The following is a 21,292-nucleotide window of genomic DNA, read 5'->3' on the forward strand; positions in this document are numbered from 1 at the left end:
CTACGATACAATATAATACGAAAAGTTAAAGATAACGATACGATAATAACACAATACGATAAGATAATGATACAATACGATCAAATACAAAGATAACATAAGATGATACATACGATACAATTATGATAAATGATACAAAGATATCAATACATACAGATACGATAGATAAAAAATAAAAGATAAAATATACAATACAATAAGATACGATACGATACAATACAATAAGATACGATACGATACAATACAATAAGATAAGATACGATACAATACGATAAGATATGAAACGATACGATCAGAGAAAGATATACAATAAGATAAAATACGATAAGATACAATACGATACAATACAATAAGATAAGATACGATAAAATAAGATACGATAAGATAAGATACGATAAGATATGAAACGATACGATCAGAGAAGATAAGATATACAATAAGATGAAATACGATAAGATACGATCAGATACGATACGATACGATACAATAACATACGATACGATACGATACAATACAATACAATACAATACAATACAATACAATACGATACAATACAATACAATACAATACAATACGATAAGATAAGATAAGATACGATAAAATACGATAAGATACGATACGATAACATAAACTTCATTGCTCCACAGAGTGGAGAATTCTGCTTGGGCTAACACCCATTTTACAGCCATTACCAGTTAAAACATCCATACAAACATCCATACAGAGATGTTTTTGAACATACAACACATTCCTAAAAACACCACTAGGCAAAGACAGGGAAAACATACACATTTAAAAAAACACTAATCCTTCAGTAAATAAAATAAGTAAATACATTTATAGTAATAAAACCAAAGAGATCCTCACAATTCCATCCTGACTGTGAGATGGAAAAAAAGTGTAGGAACATATGAATTTCCATGTTCATGTACAATTATTGACCTATCTTTTCCCTCACAGGGTGAACAAGGAGAGCCAGGAGAGAAAGGATCGGTATGTTCACCTACACAAAGCATCATATGTCTGAGAAGGTCCTTATTGTTTTACTGATATAATTCCCATTGTTGTTTACGTCCTGCAGCTGTTTAAGGAGCATAATCAGTTTTGTTACTGCAGTTTGTACGTGAGCTTTAACTGTGAAGCACCTGCAGGAAATTTTTTGTCTGCCATAAAAAGCTGATGCATCTTGCTAAATGTATTGTCTGGATTTTGTCATTTTTTGGCAGCAAAACAAACAAAACAATTTCAAACAGCTGTCCTAATCGACACATTTTCCTTCCGGTTTACAATCACTCCTCTGCCTTTGACTTTTATATAAATAACTGCTGACTTTGCTGCTTTCTTACATGTTGTCCCTGATCTCACGAATAAATTAGATGTTTAGGTTTCCCCACCTTTAACAGGTGTTCTTGAGTTACCAGTGTGTACCCTACGTGTTGTAATAATCCTAAATAGAGGAATGCCAACTACTTCATGTCCTATGGTCCTGTGATAAGGTCCAGGAATTTTGGACCGGGATGCATGATAACCTATGTCGGATTGCAGGCACCCAGGTTCCATTTAGCCCAAGATTATAAGGTTCTAGGAGATGGATCAATCCTAAGCGGAATAGATAAGCACATTAGAAGTTGGGTCCAAAATGGTCTTGAATCTTGTAGTTACTGTGTCATCTTTTCTTGATCTTTGTCTGGGTGGGTGGTGATGATGAGGGGGGGAGGAGGGGGTTGTGCATGTTGCGAATTGCATATTTTGTATGTTATATATATTATAGTTAATCATAAAAAAAAAAACAATCATCATTAATATCAGTATCTACTTGCTGCTGATTACAGACAGGCCCACCAGGAGAGACAGGAAATAAAGGACCAGAGGGCGGCCGAGGACAGCAGGGGAAAGAGGGCAAGGCTGGCCAACCGGGACCACGCGGCATGCAGGGTGACATGGGCGTACCAGGCCTGCCGGGAACGCAGGGACCAGCGGTAAGATGTTTCAGCTACAAACTATTGGGCGACCGTTTTTTTTGCTGCTTATTGTCCAGTATGTTCCCTCGACTGAAGGACACTTAAATAAAGTATTCAAAATGATCCTTCCTGCTGTTATTCAACGAAATTAGAGTGTTTTAGGGGTGGTTTTCCATAAGCATTAGTTTTATGGAATTACATATATTTGGTGTGCTGAGGCAACACCTCAGGGACACGTTTCAATTCACCTCAAGAGTTATCTCAAGACACTTTACAGATAGAGTAGGTCTAGACCACACTCTATAAGGCTCTTGGTAGGCGGTGTCTGACAGTGCCGGTCGGGGGTGTGATAAACAGTGGCAATAATAGTCACAATAAAGATAACGGATCAGTGACTAGAAATAGTAGCCGTAGTAGTTCATGGCATAGCAGGGCACTGCAGGGTGTCACAGGACGTAGCAGGGCATAGCAGGGCGTTACAGGACATAGCAGGACATCCTGTGATTTTTGCATGTGATGTTTGCTCATAAAATTGCTGCATGGACAAATGGCTCATCGCTATCAACAATCTTTGTTTTTTCAGGGGAAATCACCAACAGATACACACATTAAACAAGTCTGCATGAGGGTAATGCAAGGTAAGTGTTTGTCACCTTCTTACCAAACTCATTCTGTTTGTGTTCTATCCTTTATACAGTTTTTAAATCTTTTGACTGATGCTCACCTACTTTATCACTTAATATAAGTAGTAGGCTAAGTAAAGCAGTAGCTCCTTTAAAAGGTGTGAACAGCACGGACTGAATCTTTAAAGTTGCTCTGGACTGGAGTGTCAGCTTCTAAATATAAATGTCAAAAATGTCCTCCTGTGTCTGTCACAGAGCAGCTGGCCCAGCTAGCAGCTAGCCTGAGCAGGCCTGACTCAGGCATCTCTGGGCTACAGGGTCCCCCCGGCCCACCTGGACCTCCAGGTCCCTCCGGAGAGAACGGTTTCCCCGGACACACCGGATCACGAGGCCTTCCCGGTCTGAAGGGTCCAGCTGGGCTTATGGGTCGCAAAGGACCCAAAGGTGAGACTCAAAACAGCAGATCTACGACCGTATGGTTATGTGACTATAAGGTTATTGGACTGAATCCCCCTCGCTGTCTGGGAACACCAAGAATAAATCAATCAACCAACCAACGAGAATTTGCTGTTTAGGAGCAATATTTGTTTTCTTTTCTCCACCAAGTCACACACACAGAACAAATTAAATGTATTACTGATTTCTTTGTCACAGTCTTTATAGTCTATATCGACGACATTTAATTTCCGGGATTGCTCCAGAAATTCCACTGGATGTCCCTCATTTTGGCTGGAGTCCGTTACCGTCTGCTTTCTTTGGGTTGGCATTCTAAACCCCTGAGGACGTTAACTGCTCCTCAGATCTCTGCAGGGTAAATCCAGACTAGCTAGACCAATCTGAGTTTTGTGTTGCACGACTAAAACAACTTTTGAACGTACACATGTTCCACCAAAACAAGTTCCTTTCCAGAGGCTATTTTGCAGAGGCACCGGTTGTGATTGGTTTAAAGAAATGCCAATAAACCAGAGCACGTTTTTTTCCCATCCCAGAATTCTACATGGACTAGCCAGACCCTTCTCCTGCACGGCTTTGGAGGAAGGTCTGGCAATGCGAGTTTGTGCCGTGTTTGAGAGTTTTATTAGTTACATCCGTTCAGTCACGGTGGGCTGTAGACTTTTTATTAGTCTATATTCTTGACGTTCCACTTCCGGGATTGCTCCGTTGCCGCCGGAAAATCCACCGGATTTCACTCATTGAGGCCAGATATCCGTTGCCTTGGGCTTCCTTTGTGTTGGCATTTTAAACTCTGAGTTTTCTGTTGCATGACTAAAACAACTTTTAAATGACCACCAAAACAAGTTCCTTCCGAGCCTATTTTGCAGAGGCTCCGCAGCTTTTCTCTGGTGCTTAGCACCGCCCAAGACGATTGTGATTGGTTTAAAGAAATGCCAATAAACCAGAGCATGTTTTCCTCCCATCCCTGAATGCTATGTGGACTAGCCAGACTCTCCTCCAGTACGCTTTGGAGGAGGGTCTGGCAAAGCAAGACAAACTTTTTATTGCCACAACAATCCCTGGACAAACCACAAATTTGGCTCAAGGGGCTTTACAATCCGTACAGCATACAACACCTTCTGTCCTTAGACCCAACTTCAACTTCAACTTTATTTGTGTCCCCGAAGGAATGAATGTTGACCTCAACATCATCATCATCACATAGTCAACAGACAAAAAATATATAACCAGCCAAGTGAGTAGCCCCAGAATTCAAGTTTGACTCCTCCCCTGACCCATATTCAAGAGGAAAATAGGAGGCTGTTGGTATGAAGGAGTACTTCTATCTGTATCTAAATGCTTGCTCTTGGGGGAATTGCTGGAATTGTTGGGTCTTAGTAAATTATAGTGTGGTCTATACCTACTCCATCTGTAAAGTGTCCTGAGAGAACTCTTGTTATGATTTGATACTATAAATAATATTGAATTGAATTTTAATTGTTACTCCTGACATGTGGACATCTGAGACGAGAGCCTGAGGGCAAGAACTGAAATTCAACCCTGATGTTAATGACATAAATCATCGCAAACGTGAGATATACAGATTTTAAAATTGGGGAAAGAAAGCACATCCGGTTAGATCTGTACTCAGATGATGTGATCTGAGATATTGGTCCTGGCAGGGAAAAAGCAGATAGAATGTGTAGATCTGATTCTGTGAAAGTCAAAACTGTACATCTGTTAGGATTGCTTGATTATGGAAAATAATCATAATCACGATTATTTTGGTCAATATTGAAATCACGATTATTTAACACGATGACTCATTAACTTTTGTAAAAACAAAAACAGTGAAATAGTTAAATCAACAGTGAAAACACTTCAAAAACTTCCCTTCATACTTTTCCCCATACATTGTGAGGATTTCTTCTGGCCAGGAGCTAAGATCTCGTTTATTTCATTTTATGTGATCTTATTTATATCCTGTTCTGACCCACTTCCCCCTCAGGGACCAATCAGGTTCCTCTTAATGTTAATGAAGGAACAGATGAGGTGTGAAGTCTAAGCTTGAACTCCAGCTAAATATGGCAACTTCAATTATGTGTATCCTCTTGGTGATGATTATGTTTCCTCTCTGCAGGTGACCAGGGCGACAAAGGGGACAGAGGACCCACAGCGAGAGGACCCAAAGGAGCACCAGGTGCCCCAGGTCTACCAGGTGAATGACTCAGTATGACTAAGAAATCATGGCTAACCCTTTACAATAAGGGTACATTAATTAGCAGTACTTAATGCATTAATAAGCATTAATTAACCGTTAATTACAGTTAAATAAGGTGTCTAACAAACATTTATTAACAATGCTCATGTTTGTTCATGTTAACTAAGGTATTAATTGATGCATTGTTTACCATTAGTTAATGCCTTAACTAACTGTTAATTACAGTTAACTAAAGTGTCTATTTTACCATTAGTTAATTCAGTAATAAGCCTTGACTAACTGCTAATAAAAGTTAACTAAGGTGTGTATTTTAACATTAGTTAATGTAGTAATAAGCCTTGACCAACTGTTAGTAATAGTTAAATAAGGCATCAATTTTACCATTAGTAAATGCAATATTAAGCCTTGAATAACTGTTAATAACAGTTTGTAAGATGCTATTTACATTAGTTATTACAGTAATAAGCACTTAACAGTTAATCATACAATATTAAACATTAGGTAAATGTTAACAAACGTCACTTGATAACATCAACTAAGGGTTTACTTGTTAATTAAGGTATTTCCTAATATTACTAGGTGGTTGATAAAGATGTTTGATAGCGTGTATGTCTTAAGGTTCACAGCCAAGCCATTTCATTATGAGAAAACATTAATCAAGTGACCAGTTATGGTTAAGTAATGCTTATATAGCATGCACAATAATTTATATAGGTTGGGCTTTAAAAGTTAATGTCTACATGAAGACAAAGGAACAAGCAAACCTCTGCATGGAGTCTTTTCACTGATCTCACCCTATAAATACCAAAAGCGTTGAATCGTGGATAATCAGTAATACCTTAAATGATGTTATCAGATCTGTAAATACCACACATAATGTTTAATATTGTATATTATTTTAACTCTAGTACAACAAACATTAGAAAAATGATAATTAGACAATTTAGTTATTGTTATTTCCAGTTTAGGCTTATTATTACATTAACTTAAAATAGACACCTTAGTTAACTGTTATTAACAGTTAGTCAAAGCTTATTACTGCATTAACTAAAGGTGAAATAGAGACCTTAGTTAACTGTAATTAACAATTAGTTAAGGCATTAACTAATGGTAAATTATGCATCAATTAATACATTAGTTAACATGAACGAACATGAACATTGTTTATAAATGTTTATTAGACACCTTATTTAATTGTAATTAACAGTTAATTCATGATTATTAATGCATTAAGTAATGGGGGGCAGTGCACGATCACGAAAGGCTTGTATCATGTGGACGCGCCAACAGTGTTGTTGTCATTACTAAGAATTCCTCATGGGTGAGACTGAAATTACGCACTATAGCTTTAGCATGAATCCAACATAGTATTGGCAAATATAAATCAGCCTATTTGTGAAAAAAACACTGAGGATAGGCTTACTAGCCTAAAGGTAAGGTAGTCACGAAGGGCATTTTAACACCTGAAAGTCTGAACCAAGGTCCGGACCAAGGTTCATGTTTTTGTTACATTGTATACATTTGATCCGGAAAGTTTTGATTTCACACTGCAGTTATGCAAGCGCACTACAGATCTATACGTGACAAAACTACATCCTGTCGTCATCACATACGTGCGCTGCGTCTCCCGACAGTTGTAACTGATTGGTTTGTAGACGGGCATCCCCGTCCTCTCGTATCCTCTCTGTGTCAAGTTTTTGGCGGCTCTTTTTGGTTTGTTGCGTTGTTGAGAAGCAAGACACGGGAACTTTACTTGGGGTTTGAGGAGCTGCAGCATTTATTCAGAGACAAACTGAAACCTACGCTGTACATTTACTACCACTTAACAAGTAAACTGCTGATTTATTCTCTGCTCTGATAGCCGACAGCTGTCTGCTCTGAGCGCATTCACCGTCTCTCTCTCACATACACGTAAGCACTGAGCTAATACTTAAGAAGCTTGCCCGGTCTTATAAAACGATGATAGCTTGCCAGAGCTTCCCGTAATTGGTCCGAAAGTCCGAACCATCCAAAAAGTGTTTTCATACTGCAAACAAACCGAACCATTGTTCGGTTTGGTCTGAACCGAGACCACCTCTTTTGATCGGATCAAAATTTGGTCTTTTGATCCGAACTGTGGTCCGAGGCACCTTTCTCACTTGCAATTTTGGTTCGGACCAAACTGAAAAGTCCGAAAGTCCGGACCAAATGAGGTAGGTGTGAAAAGGTAGCCATCCACAGATACAGTTAATAAGGATTCATTCTGCCACATTTAAGTTTAACATTAAAACATGATTTATAAAAAAATGCAAACAATTATTTAATAGCTTAGTATTCTGTACTAAAGGTAAGTATAAAGGTTTTAGGCCGCCAACACGTTAATGTAGGCCCAGCTTAATATGCAACTCAATTTGTAACAACAATATATGTAGTAAGGGGTCCCTGCTCCATCTATCTTTCAGTTAAGGGGTCTGAAGACCCCTGCACTAGTGTGAAAGAAGATATTTTATGGAAGCAAAATAGCCCTAAATGTCCCCAAAAATGTTTGTTTTTTTCTTCCTGCAGTGTCTCGCATTAATTTGTATTCTTTTCCTTTGACTCTTCTCTCAGGTGAACCCGGTCGACCGGCTTACGGCCAAAACGGTCGTGACGGAGAAAGGGGACCCCGTGGTGTTCCCGGTCTAGTCGGCATTCCCGGGCCCCCCGGGCCCGCCGGCATGACTGGTTACTGTGAGTCGTCACAGTGCGTCCTGCCCATGGTGGCGTTGCCGGTTTCTGCAAAGGACTCCAGCATGAAGGGCCCCAGTGACATGTGAAGAGGGCCCGAGCAGAAAACTGAGAGACTGGAAGAGAAACCATCACTCCATGGAAGATCTGTCCATGTATGTTTTTTTGTTTGTTTTTAATTTGGTGAGCTCATTTGGAAAGTCATTTTGGTCTCTTGAAGCCATCTTTGTGGTTAGAAATTGACATGAAGGTGGACACTGAGCAGCAAACATCAGCTTTTGAAACTCCTTTACATAAAAAGTTTCATTTTACCTCACTTTTTGCCATCTCTGTACTATCAAATTAGAGGAATTAAGAACTCACTGTGTTTGTGCAAACCCACAGTACCAGCCACGTTTCTATCAAAGCAACAACAAGACGAGTCTGAAAGTTATTCTGTATGTTTATGTAAATGTGTCAATATGCAAATTATACAGCTGGATGACGTACATTTTGTTTGTGAGTATCTTTGTTGTGTACCCACTTTAATCCACCCCGCTGTGCCTTTTCCTCCAAATGTAGGATATGTTTGATAATTTCATGTCATGACGACTGTTGTTTTTGTGATTGGAAGGTGGCGATGTGTGAAAACCTCTATGACAGTTTTATATGACTTCTTATTTATTATATCAAGGTTCAAGGTGACATCTTCGAGTTGTACAAAGGAGGAAATAAACACATTTTGATAACCTCTTGCATGTTTTGTATGGACGAGCAAGGCCAAAATAAACAACCACGACTGAGCTTAAAAAAAAAAAATGATTGACAGCTTTAAGACACTAACTAATGCAGTCATTTTTTTAAGGGCCAATGCCAAAATAATTTGTTTTCAGACTGAAGTGGTCTTTAAATTTGACCATTTCCTTGGCAGTCAAGTATTAAAGCTTTAGTGCATAACTTTTTTTATAATAATGAACGTCCGTTACATTCAAACCATTGCCAAATGAGTTGCTACAAAGCTAATTAACACACAACTCTTTCTGGATTTCTCAGTATGACTATGCTCAGAAGATTGTGTCGTCCGGCGACTTTCGCACACAGAAACTCGAGTGAAGATAATGACTTCTTCTGAAGAGTCCGTCATGTTTGTTTTTTTTAATCCTCCGTGTCCTCCTTGGCTACTAGCAACTGTGTCAAGGAGGGTTGTCTCTCATATTTTTCTCTATTTTCTCTCTTCTAAATATTGCTGAGGGACATATCGCCTGCATCCCCTTCCGAAATCTACGCCTATTGTCAGGGGCGGACTGGGACAAAATTCGGCCCTGTCAATTCCGTCCCTTACCGGTCCAATTTCAGACGGGGGACATTATTTGCTTTGTAATTGCAAAAACCAGGCTCACGTCAGATTATGGCACCAGCAGCATGAGGCACACTTACAGGCTTTCATAATTAAATAATACACACACGCTGGAGCAATTCATAAAACCTTCAAATAAACTACCACGGCACCATCTTAGAATAGAATGGAATATGCTTGCATATTTACATACACCAAACTACGGAGACATAGCGGACCAGACGCAAGCGTTTATTTTGAAAAGTAGAAGCCCGATGGCCCCAGACAGGAGGCTCCAGGCCGCAGCTGTACAGTCTTACATATTGTTGTCAAACTAGTGTGAAAGGCCAGTGTTGCTGCCTTCTTTTCTTTTTTCCAGCGAGAGTCGACCCGAGAGTGCATCGGCCCGTCTGGCATTTGCCAGTCCGCCTACGCCTATGGTTTTGAACCAGGTTCATTAGATCATCAGCTCACAGTTCACAGGGGGGAGCTGCTGCAGACTTTGTCACCAGAAAGTCCTCAGGTCAAACTATACATCAGTATGCACAAGAAGAAGATAAAGAAGAAAATGATGGCTTTGGGGATGAAAATGCTGGAGGCTGCATATGTAAAATCAAAAATGACCACAGGGTGGCAGCCATACCTTCATTAATCTCAATTTAAATGTCATGACCAGATTTTCCGTCCGTTGTACAATGTTACTGCTCATTTTTGGTATCTTTTTACAAGAAACTTGACCTTTGAGCGGTTCCCCTTATTTGTTTCTAACACTATTTTTTTTAATTTTCTGAATAAAATGTCGTTAATCCGATCTTGAGGCACATTTTAAAAACACAATGTGGATCAAACACCTGACACAAACAACGCCTGCTGCTGGAACCTGGTTTTACAGCATATTTTACAACAGGGTGTCAGGAAGCTGATGTTTGAAGAGGTTTTTTTTTTTTAAACTTATAAAACACAGTACAAAGAAGATAGAGCACCGGGGTGAAAACAATGCACCACAGTAATTTATAGTATCTTTAGTTTAACAACTGTGTGCTTTCTACTTGTATTTTGACTAAAGAAAACTAGAAAAACTTCATCTGTTGACATTAATCTCCCTTCCTTTTAGAAGACTAACATTTTTCTTCAGATATCTATTCAATTACAACACTAAACCATTTACATGTTTTGCTTCCTATCGTTTTGTAAAAGTACATATTACTTTTTAAAAATGACATTTAAAAAGTAGTTTGACAGCTGAGCAAACTCGACTGAGTCGATGCAGTTGAAAGCTCTGGGAAAAGCTGGTAAGTGGACTTTTGAATTAAGTGAAATGAATTTCCATTTCAGACATAACAAGAATGCATAACCCTTGAAAATAACCACCCATTAACTCTTTTCTTTGTTGTTTTTCAGTGTATCATTTAATGTACTCTCACAAGTTGGTGAACAGGTACAACTTTGTCGCTCACGGTACTAAATCACACATCCATTGATAGTATAAATAGCCAACCTAATAATAATAATAATAGTACACATTTTCAAATACATAAAATCATCAAGTATCCAAGTCTTAAGTTACAGACATCAAATAAAAAGGCATACAAAATATCGCAGACGTTGGAAGTCCAGTTTGAAGCAAAAAATAAACTTAAAAATAAAAAATAAAAATCACATTTTGGACATGGCAGTTAATTAGTAAACAGAAGGTTTAATAGAGAAAATAAAAAAAGTACGAGTTCCCAGACTTTCAATTGACAAATATTGCAACAATGAAGCATTTTATATTAAAAAATTGTTACTGAAAGGGCTTATGTGAGTGTAAGACTTCCTGCACAAGACAAAGGCAACGATTTTTTTGTTGTTCCGAGTAGAAAAATGAAACACCTTTTCCAAATGGCAGCGGGGGGGGTCGACCCCCCGCCTCCATTGCCTTTGTTCCACTTCGATTGTAAGGCATTTATGGATGAACCATCTGATCTGAAGGAAGGCGTACCTCTTTCTAGTCAGTCTTGAAACGGAACAGTAAAATTGAACGGGGTACATAATTTGCTCACGTGAAATTAAAAATGTTTGTTTTGAGAACATTCTCAGGCGATGTTAACGCACTTGCCAATCCAAAATCTTTGGGCTTTTTGCAGAAAAAACAATTAATCCAACATCTTACAATGATACACGACTCAGCGCTGCCCTTCCTAACGTTTTTTTTTTTTTTTTTTTTTTTTCCTTCATCTCGGGCACATGAAGAGAAAACACGGTGATCCCGGTTCACACAACTCATTTTTCTTTTCTTTTTTTGTTTGACACTTGATATTGAACCTTGAAAGGGAAGAGGGCAGTTTAATTACCGAGCATGGTTTTCCAAAGTAAAGAACTTCAACACAACGACTTAGAAAACAAGCCTGCCAGGTAATAAGCTAGCGAGTTTGGATTGAATGGGGCGGGCTTGGCTCAGGGCTTGGCTCTACTGGATGCAGCAGTTATTGCGATGGCCGTTGGAATCTTTGAAGCGCAGGCGCATCTTAGGACGATATTTCTCCAGGTAGAACAGCTGTTTGCTGTTGAACGCTCCTCGACGCTTCCTGGAAGAAACAACGGGACACTCATTCAGCTCAGGTCGACAGATGACATCACAAGATCATTTAGTATCTCTGTAGCACTGTGAGAAGATCCTTGATTAAAATGTAATTTGAGACACGAAAAGTGAAGTTATCCACCTTTTTTTTAGCCGTTTTCTACATCATGATTATTGGTGTAAATAATGAGACAATATACATTTGTCTACCATCAGAAATTATGTCATGCCAATTTGTTTTAACCTATTGAGATATTGCTACTTACATAATGACACAAAAGACACATTTTTACACATTTGGACAATGTTGCAAATCACTAAGCGGGACAACTTTGGATGTTTATATTATTGCTGAAGTACTTTGGTTTGTCTGGTTTTTAATTGCCTGAATTGGTCAAAAACAGACATTTCCATGTGGTTATTTAACCCATATACAATACCTCAGTTGATTTCCAAGCATATGTAGTATATCAAGATATACTTCGTAATATCAAATTATATAAACTAGTGCAGTGCTCGTTGAAAACAGGCCGACTTCTTGGCCTGCGGTACTGCTGCTTGCAGCTTTCTCAAGAACCGCCCATCTAAACAACTTCACACTCGACACTGCAATACACATGCCATGACAAAGTTGCGTCCCCTAGCAATGCAAGAGAACGTGCATCATTTTCTAACAGCTAGCTATTTGGGAACAGGCTATTTCCGAGATCAAAAGCGTGCAGAAAGTTACACCGCGGTTGCTGGAAATGTTTTGAGTTTGCTACAATGTGACATCTCCGGTTTCGCTTTCTTAAATCTGTTCTTGAAGGTTCTGTAGTGAGCGATGGAGAGCGAGCTGTACCCAGCATGCCGTTGGGCGGCCCCCATCTCAATATACTTTTTTGTGATTACCAGAGGAGAAATTCAGGTGTAGAATACAGTGAAAGTGGTGGTAAACTGGTGGTGAAATACAGTGTGTACAAAACGAGTCAGACCCTTTTTAGTTAGATTGCAACGTCATAAGATGTCAGCCATATCACTATCTTCTAACCCTAATATGTAGCCAGTTAACATCAACATGCCCAAACGTCTGCATTTTCAACCTTATTCATGTAACTTTCTACGAACATCCGAATATTACTTCAAAGCCAACATGTAGGATCTCAAACTATTTCGAGCTCTGACGCATTACATACTTTAAAAGGCACTACGTCCACTCCTCCTCCTACTGAATCGCTCTCATTCACTCTCTGACATCTCAGCTATTTACAGTTAGGATGACTCATCCCTCCCTGCTTTATGTACCACGCAAAACCTTCAGTTTCTGTCAGAAACATGTCTAACAGAAAAGCAGGAAGATCTTGAAGTCAGTGGTCGGACAAAACACCGGTACGGCCAAATATTATCAGGCAGGTTGAGCTTTTCACAGGTATACTGGTAGGTGTGCATGTGGCGATAACAACGCTGCGTGTCTGAGGGAGTGTAGGGTCTTAAGTACGTAGTATATCCCCTAGTGAGCACTGACACAAGTTCACCCCCCCCCCCCACCCCCCACCCCCCAACTGTTAAATGTACAGCTCAGTACACGTCCTGGTCACAATAACTTTTTTTCAAATTGAATTTAAGAAATGTTTGTGCGTTTATGTTAAAAAACAAAAGAATTTTGGGGCAAAGTCCACGGTTGGATTGCAGCAAAAGACTTGTGTCTATTTGTTTTCTGTCTACCTCTAAACTGCCATATCTAGGGAGGTGGAAGTTTCCCAAAAACAATCTTATAAACAATATAATATTTCTTGTCTTTTATTCTTTTAAGACTGGTCTTTTCTACGCTGTACAGGATTTTATACATCAAATAGTTTTTTATTTGTTGTTTAAATAACCTGATGTTTTTTATAGGGGTGTTCAGAAAAATCGATTCACATTCGAATTGCGATTCAAACTCTACCGATTCAAAATCGATTCATACTTTTTACATTTTTTTAACTCTTATGTCTACTGCAATCACATGGGAAAAGTAACTACATTTACATACTGTGAATCGTTTTTTGAATCGAGAATCGTTTTTGAATTGAAAATAGATATTGAATCGGGACATTTTCTGAATCGTGCACCCCCTAGTTTTTTTAATGACTGACTGGCTTGTTTTGTGAAGCACTTTGTAACATGGAGTTTGAAATGTGCTCTATAAATAAAGATGATATATTATAAATAAATACAAAGAGTATTCGCAGGTATATCCTCTGCCGGTATCAGCATTTTTGAATCATTCTGGTCAAAGCTTTTCACAGTCACGTGTCCCACTTACTGTCGAATGAACTGGACAGCATCTTCATATTTCATCCCACATTCAATCAAGGCGAGCGCGACCAGAACAGGAGCTCTGCAGGGAAGGAAAAAGGAAGTAAGGAAATAACTTGCATTTTATTTACATTGCCCTGTTCATTTGAAACTACTGTTTCAGTGCTACTGTCTGGTTTCATCTATTATCAGAGAGACAGTTCAATCTGAGACCAAAAACTTCAATCGGCAAAGTTTTAAAACCTTCATATTTGTGATTAAAAGCCTGTATATAAAACCGAGCCGTATGTTTAAGAGGAGTTCAGGGAGTGGATATTATTCAGCCATTTCTGAACCTAAAGGTCAGTTGAAAGCCGACGGGATGAAAACAGAACCTGTTTGGCAGGTTGTCTAAACTAAGCAAACACACGGGACACAAAGCGACTGAGTTCACGTACGGCAACATACAAGAAAATCTACTCGACGGCTGTTTGGTTTCACATTTTTTTGGTTTGTTTTTCAAGCCACGATAGATGACACACTTTGTTTTTCATAATTTTGAAACTCTGACTCAACAAGATATCACTGAATGAAGCAATCTACCAACTTCTTATCTAATCTTCACCATCTAATTTTACATGTCCTTAAAATGACATTTGTGTAAAAGTAATGGCTTCTAATAACTGCATGAAACAGGCTGAGAGAGAGAGAGAGAGAGAGAGAGAGAGAGAGAGAGAGAGAGAGAGAGAGAGAGAACCCTCTAACGCTGGGTTTTACCGGCAGCTTTGTACAATTGCAACTCCGCTGGCGCTCAAACTCAGAGTCAACTTTGGTGAACGGACGGGGGCTCTTCTGTGGTAATTTAGAGCCAGATGTATTATAAGACCAACCAGGTCAGATTCCGTCTACTGTGCTGCTGCCCTGCACTGGTGACCGATATTGCGAGACAAGTTTTACCTCGACGAGAAGTCTCGTCACATTTTAATCTCGAGATCTCGTCACACCTCTATTATTTATGTATATCACCACGGTGCATATGTACATTACTCTGTGCTTTACCGCTTTTTTGCATTTCTGGTTAGATGCCAAACTGCATTTTGTTGTCTCACAACCTCGGTTGGTACTCTGTGCAATGACAAAGTTGAATCTAATCTAAAGAGCAGGAAATTCTCACATTTGAGAAACTGGAAACAGAATCTTTGACATTTATTCATTGATAAATGACTAAAACAATTGATCATCAAAAGTGTAATTTATTCTCAGTCACCTACAAATTACTGGTTTCAGCACCAACTTGTTCAGTATCAGAGGATGTACAGAGCGGAGGAAATGTCAAGAGTATGAGCTGCCACATCCCGACCAATAGAAATCATGTGTGAAATATGATCCCGTATGATAAGAACATAATACTTTAATCCCTGTGACAGCAAGCGCTCACCTCCCCAGCCCTGCCACACAGTGGACAGCGATGCAGCAGCCGGGCTCCTCCCTGAACTTTAGCTTCAGCAGGTTCAGCCAATCATCAACGATCTGGTTGGAGGGAGGAGCTCCATCGTCAAACGGCCAATCCTGGAAGAGAAGAGGGGGAAATGACGTCGCCTGCCCAGCTTCTTGGAAACCAAAACAAAGGAAGTGTGAGGGCCGAACCAGCTGCAGGGAAACGAAAATGTTGTTGTAGGGGAGGGGGGGGGAGGAGTGGTCAGACTCGGAAGGGGCTTTCTGTCTGTGTCAGTGTGCCATTTGACAGTTTATGGATTTCTTTTAGTAGCTACACATTAAGCTATTCTGTAAAATATTAAACAAAGCCTCTGGTTCTTATGCCATTAAATAAATATGTAAAAACAGTGGCGTGTTGCTGAATCTCTTTAAAAAAAAAAGAAATTAAAAAAAAAGGGCAAAAAGCCACTGGTTGGAATATAATTCAATTTGTGCTGCAACAATTCGTTAATTAATCGCTTAATCAAATCAACAGAAAATCATCTGACAACTGTTTTGATACTTGATTAGTCGTTTAGTGCAGTTATGAAGCAACACTGCAGAAACTTTGTAAAGATTTAGGATTTTTATCATTGTAAATTGAATATATTTAGATTTTTTAATTGTTCAGCTGTACTGATTCCAGGGTTTCCCACACATAGACTAATTTGTGGCAGTGCGCCACACAATCAACACCGGCCGCCACACGTGCGTTTCGTTATAAATTTTTTTTTTACACAAATTGCTTTCTAATCTGTGGGAAAGACTGGATTTATCACTAATGTTTTGAAATACATTCACACTGCCCTCCCTTGGCTGCTCGTTGTTTTTAAAGCAAGGTTTTTGGCATTGTAAGTGTAAAAACAACATTAAATCGAAGGATAAAGTCACAATGTTGGCAACAGGGACAAGGTCTGTTATGCATCTTTATTAACAGAACATTTTACATAACACTGTAAGAAAAGAGAAGGATAAAACTGAACAGGCATGTTCAGGAAACACCGAGCGGAGAGAAAAAAGGGCAAAAAAAACCCCACATTCAGTTTGGTTCGATGCACCGACAGTTAGGAAGGTTTCAGGGCTTGAACTCACCAGAACTTGGATTCCCTCTTTGACCACCAGGGTGGCATCATAGGTGGCCTCACAAACTCTCACGACGGTGGTAACTCCATATTTCTTCAGCTCCTGTAAAAATGCGTTGCAGGATTTATTAGAAAGCTACTTCAAAAACACAAGTACACAAGCAATAAAACTTGATTTAAAGTCTCAAATGTGACCTAAATTACAGTTTATCTTCTGCCGAAACATTTATTTCCAGAGGACCTCTCATGTTTTATTATCTTCCATTATTCAAAAATATTTCCCATCACATCATCTTTGTCTGATTGTGTCCCTAACGTGAACATGCAGTTCAATGTTAAACTTGTCAACTAAACTTCGTAAATGCCCCTTGGATCTGGCTGAGCAAATTTTAACTTTCAACCAATGACACGGAGGCTCACCTCGATGAACTTGTTCAGGGTGGCGTTGGTGGGATTGTGGGTAATGAGGAACCTCATGTTTTTGTAGGTGATCTCCACGGGGGCCGGTCTGTTCATACGAGCCATTGTGACAACGTAAAAAAAAATATATATATAACAAAACCAAAAAGTCTTTCGAGGAGAAAAACACTAATGTAAACAGTTAAAACTCGGAGGGAATGTCAAACAAAAATGTCCAACGAGATTCTAGAAGCAGAAATCTTCTGTTCTTCTTCGAAGTTGGCAAAAAAAAAACCAAAGGCTGCGACAGGCAAATGCGGAAATTTAGGGAGTTGGTGGCCGAAAAAAGGGCGGACAATCAGAAAACAACTCAAAACCCTTTCCTTTGGAATAAAAGAAAAGAAAAAGGAAGAAAAAAAAAACAAGGCTGGTTCCACCTTGATTCGGGCCAGGCGGAAGCCGACGAGGGCAGTGTGCAGCGAGTGGAGTTACCCCATCCAGGCCGAGTTGTCGCTGGTTCTGGGAGGTGTCCCGGTCCTGCCAACTTTCCGGGGTCCCTCCTGTGGCTCAAGTGCGTTGGATCGATGGCGAGTTTGGCTGTTCACTCGTCTGCATAGGCAGCGTGCTGAGCCTGGCAGTAGTCCCCACTGCCCTTCAGAAACTCCATAAATGTGTGACCCAGAACACCACAGAACTGCTGCAGGACACAGAGGGAGACAAGCAGGATGAAGAGGTTTTTAAAAGCACTGGTTTGACACACAACACAAAGGGCTTCTGTTGAGGCTTGATGTGTTAACAACAAAGAACAGCTAATGGTACGCCTTGTATTTTTTTTTTTTTTTACATGTTTTTTCTTGTTCCCATGAAAAACTATTAAGTTTGATGGCAGAAAATGTTTTGGCAATCTGTGACTTTTTACTTTTTTGATAATCTGTTAATTGATTTGGTTAATTGGTTAAAACAATTCTCTGAATCCAGTTTTATAAATGTGAATATTTTCTAGTTTTCTTCTCTCCTCTGTGACAGTAAACTGAATATATTTGAGTTGTGGCCAAAACAAGACATTTGAGGACGTCATCTTGGACTCTGATCGACCCTTTTCTCAATTTTCTGTCATTTTATAGGCCAAACAACTAGGCTAAATCGATTAATCAAGAAATAACGACAGATCAATCGATAATAAAAAGGATTGTTAGTTGCAGCCTGAGTCACAAGTTCCCAAAAGTCATGGTGACATTTTCAAAATGTCTTATTTTGTTCGACCCGACAGTCCCAAAACCAAAGAGACTCAGTTTACCATCATAGACGAGTAAGAAAACCAGAAAATATTCACATTTGAGAACCTGGAACAAAGGGATTTTTGACGTTTAAAAATTTTATCAATATTGTTGCTGATTTGTTCATCAATCAATTGATCGACTTATGACTCACGAGTCAATTATCAATCGAAATACTAAAAATTGTCTTGTTACAGCTTTAGAAATATGAAATTTTTTCAATTTTCAATTTCAATTCTATTTCAAAATAGACTGAATACATTTCTGTATTGTCACACGGTTGCATCACACACACCACAGGCACCTTCCTGCATGCGTATGACTAACGCCACTGTAACTGTAAATATTTGCCGGGATACTGAAACTGCATCTCGGGTCATATTTCAGACTCAAAGAATCCAGAACTGCAACTTTACATCAATGTTAAATATCTGACAAGAATTAAAGAGACCAAAGTCTTTGTCGAGTGTTTCTTTAAATGGTTTTAAGAGTTTACTGCAACTCCTGCTTTCCTACACAGCCACCACAAAACCCTGCCAGAAATAAAAAATGTAAGCTAATAGGCCTAATAATAATTAACTCTCTGCATTTATATTTGTGTGAATGCTGATTCATCAGCATTCGCAGTATTGTTATGCGATTTTTCCGTACGATTTCCGCTCGCCTACTACTTCTGCATACTTTCAGCTACAAAAACCATTCAAATATCAAAATGTGCAGCTCGTTTAGGACAATTGTGTTTGTATTCAACTTTTTCCTACCATTTATAGTTTTTAAAATTAAGCTTTTTTTTCTTTTTACACTGAAAGTCAATGGAGCAATCTTCACATCCTCTTCAGGCTTCTTCCACTTCTAAATGCTACTCTTCCCACATACTTTCACCTTCAGACGTCTTTCAAACTTTAAACTAGTCACAAAACATTCAGCTATTAGAAAATGATTCAACTTTTTGATATCTTTTACAGTTCAACTAGCAATTCAGTGTAGCGACAGCTTTAAAAAAATAAACTTAATTCACTTATTCCACTTTTGTTTGATACATTATTGGTACCATTCACATTTTCAATGAAATTCATACAAAAACCATTCCCACCTTTCCAATTATTCTCACTACTTCAGCTTTAGCATTAGCAATTCAGCATTCACAAGCATTTTCTGCAGGAAGTAACACAAATTACACTGAAAACAGATGCAATTCACAGTGGTTTAGAACAATGTATGACATGAAGTCATACAAAGATGTGTGCAAAATTAGCATGTGAGCAAGGGCTTGGTGATATGACAAGGGCTTGGTGATATGACAATGTGCATCGTCAAAACGATATAAAAATGTCCATCGCATTATATTTTTCTATATTGTGTCTATCGCAATGTTGAAAAACCTGCGACTGAACTGCATTATTGCAATATTTAATGCCCCTTTACGTTCCGATTCTTGCATCTTATGTTCATTTCGCACTAAAGTTCTTAATAAAATATGAAAATACTTTTTATATTAATTAATTAAAAAAAAATAATTTAACTACCAGAAAACATGCTATATTGTGGTATATATCGCGGTATGAAGTGACCTATATCAGGATAGAAGAGTTTTTGGCCATATAGCCAAGACCTGGCACTATCCACTGCTAGGGTGTGAGGAGTTTGATTCCCATACTGAACAGGTGTAGACAGAAGGTGTCTTTGAAAAGAGCTTCCAACGAAATATGAGGGACTGGGATGAAAATTAAAAAAATAAAAAGGGCAAAAATGAGTAGGTTATATAAAGTAAAACTGCAGCCCCGTGTAATATCTTACCTAATGGCTGCTGCCGGTGTACAATAGGAAGGATGTGTCATTTCTGACATCTAGGTCATATCTGTGGAAGCTGAGCTCACCATGAGGCCCTCAGCGGGGCTTTAACATACACTCTGTTATTATCACCATCATCATCATAAATCTGACTCACTGCCATTTAGATCCTAATGTTTTTGCCCTTTACACCCTTGAGAAGGATGTGATTGAAAATGCCTACTTACTGGACATGTTTTTTTCCAGCTTATGCTCCAAATACTAAAAACACTAAGCTGTTCAGTATGCTTTGTTAATCCGGTGTTTTTTTGGCTGAAAAACTGCATTTGGTAGAAAATCATTACATAGTGAACAAAAGGATGCGACTAAATGACAAAGAGGGATATGATGTAAAAAGACAAAAGAGGTGAGAGGCATGAAAGTAGTCATTTAAATGGATGACATGTTGCATTATAGTATACAGGCTTTAAAGTGTCCTTTGTGTGAGGTGAGCTGGGCGCCATCATTTAACGTTAGAGGCCTATAGGCACTGTCAGAAGCTGGGAGATGGACAATATACACATCGCTTTAAGGTGACAAACACGACGCCTCGTTAACGTTGCAGACAGGTACTCCGTGTGGGAAATCACAAAGAAAATGTCATTTCTATTTTTGACTTATTTCACGTAAAAATGCGTCGATTTTATCCGAGAAAAACTTCCGAGTGACTAACGTTAGCCAAGACCAGCCCGTGCTGCGCATCCCGGACAGCAGCTTCCTAGCCATGACGAACATCATGCAAACCGTTAACTACGCTTAAGTAACCGGGACAAATACCCGTTCAGTCAGTTCATGTTACAGTTAAGTAAAAGATTTAATATTAATCGTCTTGAGTCAAGGAAATATTAAACCGGGTTTTGTGCCGAGAAGGCCGTGATTTTCACCGAAGAAAAACGTGAAGGCCAGTTGGTAACGTTAACGATATGCGTTCTGATTTAGAACACAAACCGCTGGAATGAGAACAAAATGGCAGCCACAAAAACACGTTACTTACTGGGATATGCTTACTCATTGAAGATTGTAGCTTAATCATACAGCCGGTCCCCAGAAAAAGGTAAAAATATGAAACGGTTCTCCACCATACAGTGCGGTGCTGTTTCTCCGAGCGGAGCCGAAGTCTCCTGATCTGCTGCGACGACACCGTCAGGCTG

At 39.1% G+C, this 21,292-nt stretch overlaps 2 protein-coding genes across 2 annotated transcripts in view; one reads left to right on the plus strand and one right to left on the minus strand.

Annotated features, from left to right (window-relative positions):
* Window positions 1-8,674, plus strand: part of col9a1a (collagen, type IX, alpha 1a) — a 28,117-nt gene extending 19,443 nt beyond the window's left edge. Inside the window, exons 27-32 of the mRNA XM_039776631.1 lie at window positions 961-993; window positions 1,833-1,979; window positions 2,545-2,599; window positions 2,840-3,028; window positions 5,160-5,237; window positions 7,830-8,674. Coding sequence (XP_039632565.1) covers window positions 961-993; window positions 1,833-1,979; window positions 2,545-2,599; window positions 2,840-3,028; window positions 5,160-5,237; window positions 7,830-8,035 — 708 coding nt within the window. The 3' untranslated portion in view covers window positions 8,036-8,674. The remainder of the gene's footprint in view (window positions 1-960; window positions 994-1,832; window positions 1,980-2,544; window positions 2,600-2,839; window positions 3,029-5,159; window positions 5,238-7,829) is intronic.
* A 1,973-nt stretch (window positions 8,675-10,647) lies between these two features.
* Window positions 10,648-21,292, minus strand: ptp4a1 (protein tyrosine phosphatase 4A1). Its single transcript, XM_039807029.1, has 6 exons — window positions 21,136-21,292; window positions 17,056-17,731; window positions 16,646-16,738; window positions 15,516-15,646; window positions 14,106-14,180; window positions 10,648-11,828 (listed from the first exon to the last, which is right to left on the minus strand). Exons 2-6 carry the CDS (start codon window positions 17,158-17,160, stop codon window positions 11,711-11,713), a joined length of 522 nt encoding a protein of 173 aa, XP_039662963.1. The 5' UTR covers window positions 17,161-17,731; window positions 21,136-21,292; the 3' UTR covers window positions 10,648-11,710.

This window comes from Perca fluviatilis, chromosome 1, assembly GCF_010015445.1.
Source record: "Perca fluviatilis chromosome 1, GENO_Pfluv_1.0, whole genome shotgun sequence".
Taxonomy (NCBI): domain Eukaryota; kingdom Metazoa; phylum Chordata; class Actinopteri; order Perciformes; family Percidae; genus Perca; species Perca fluviatilis.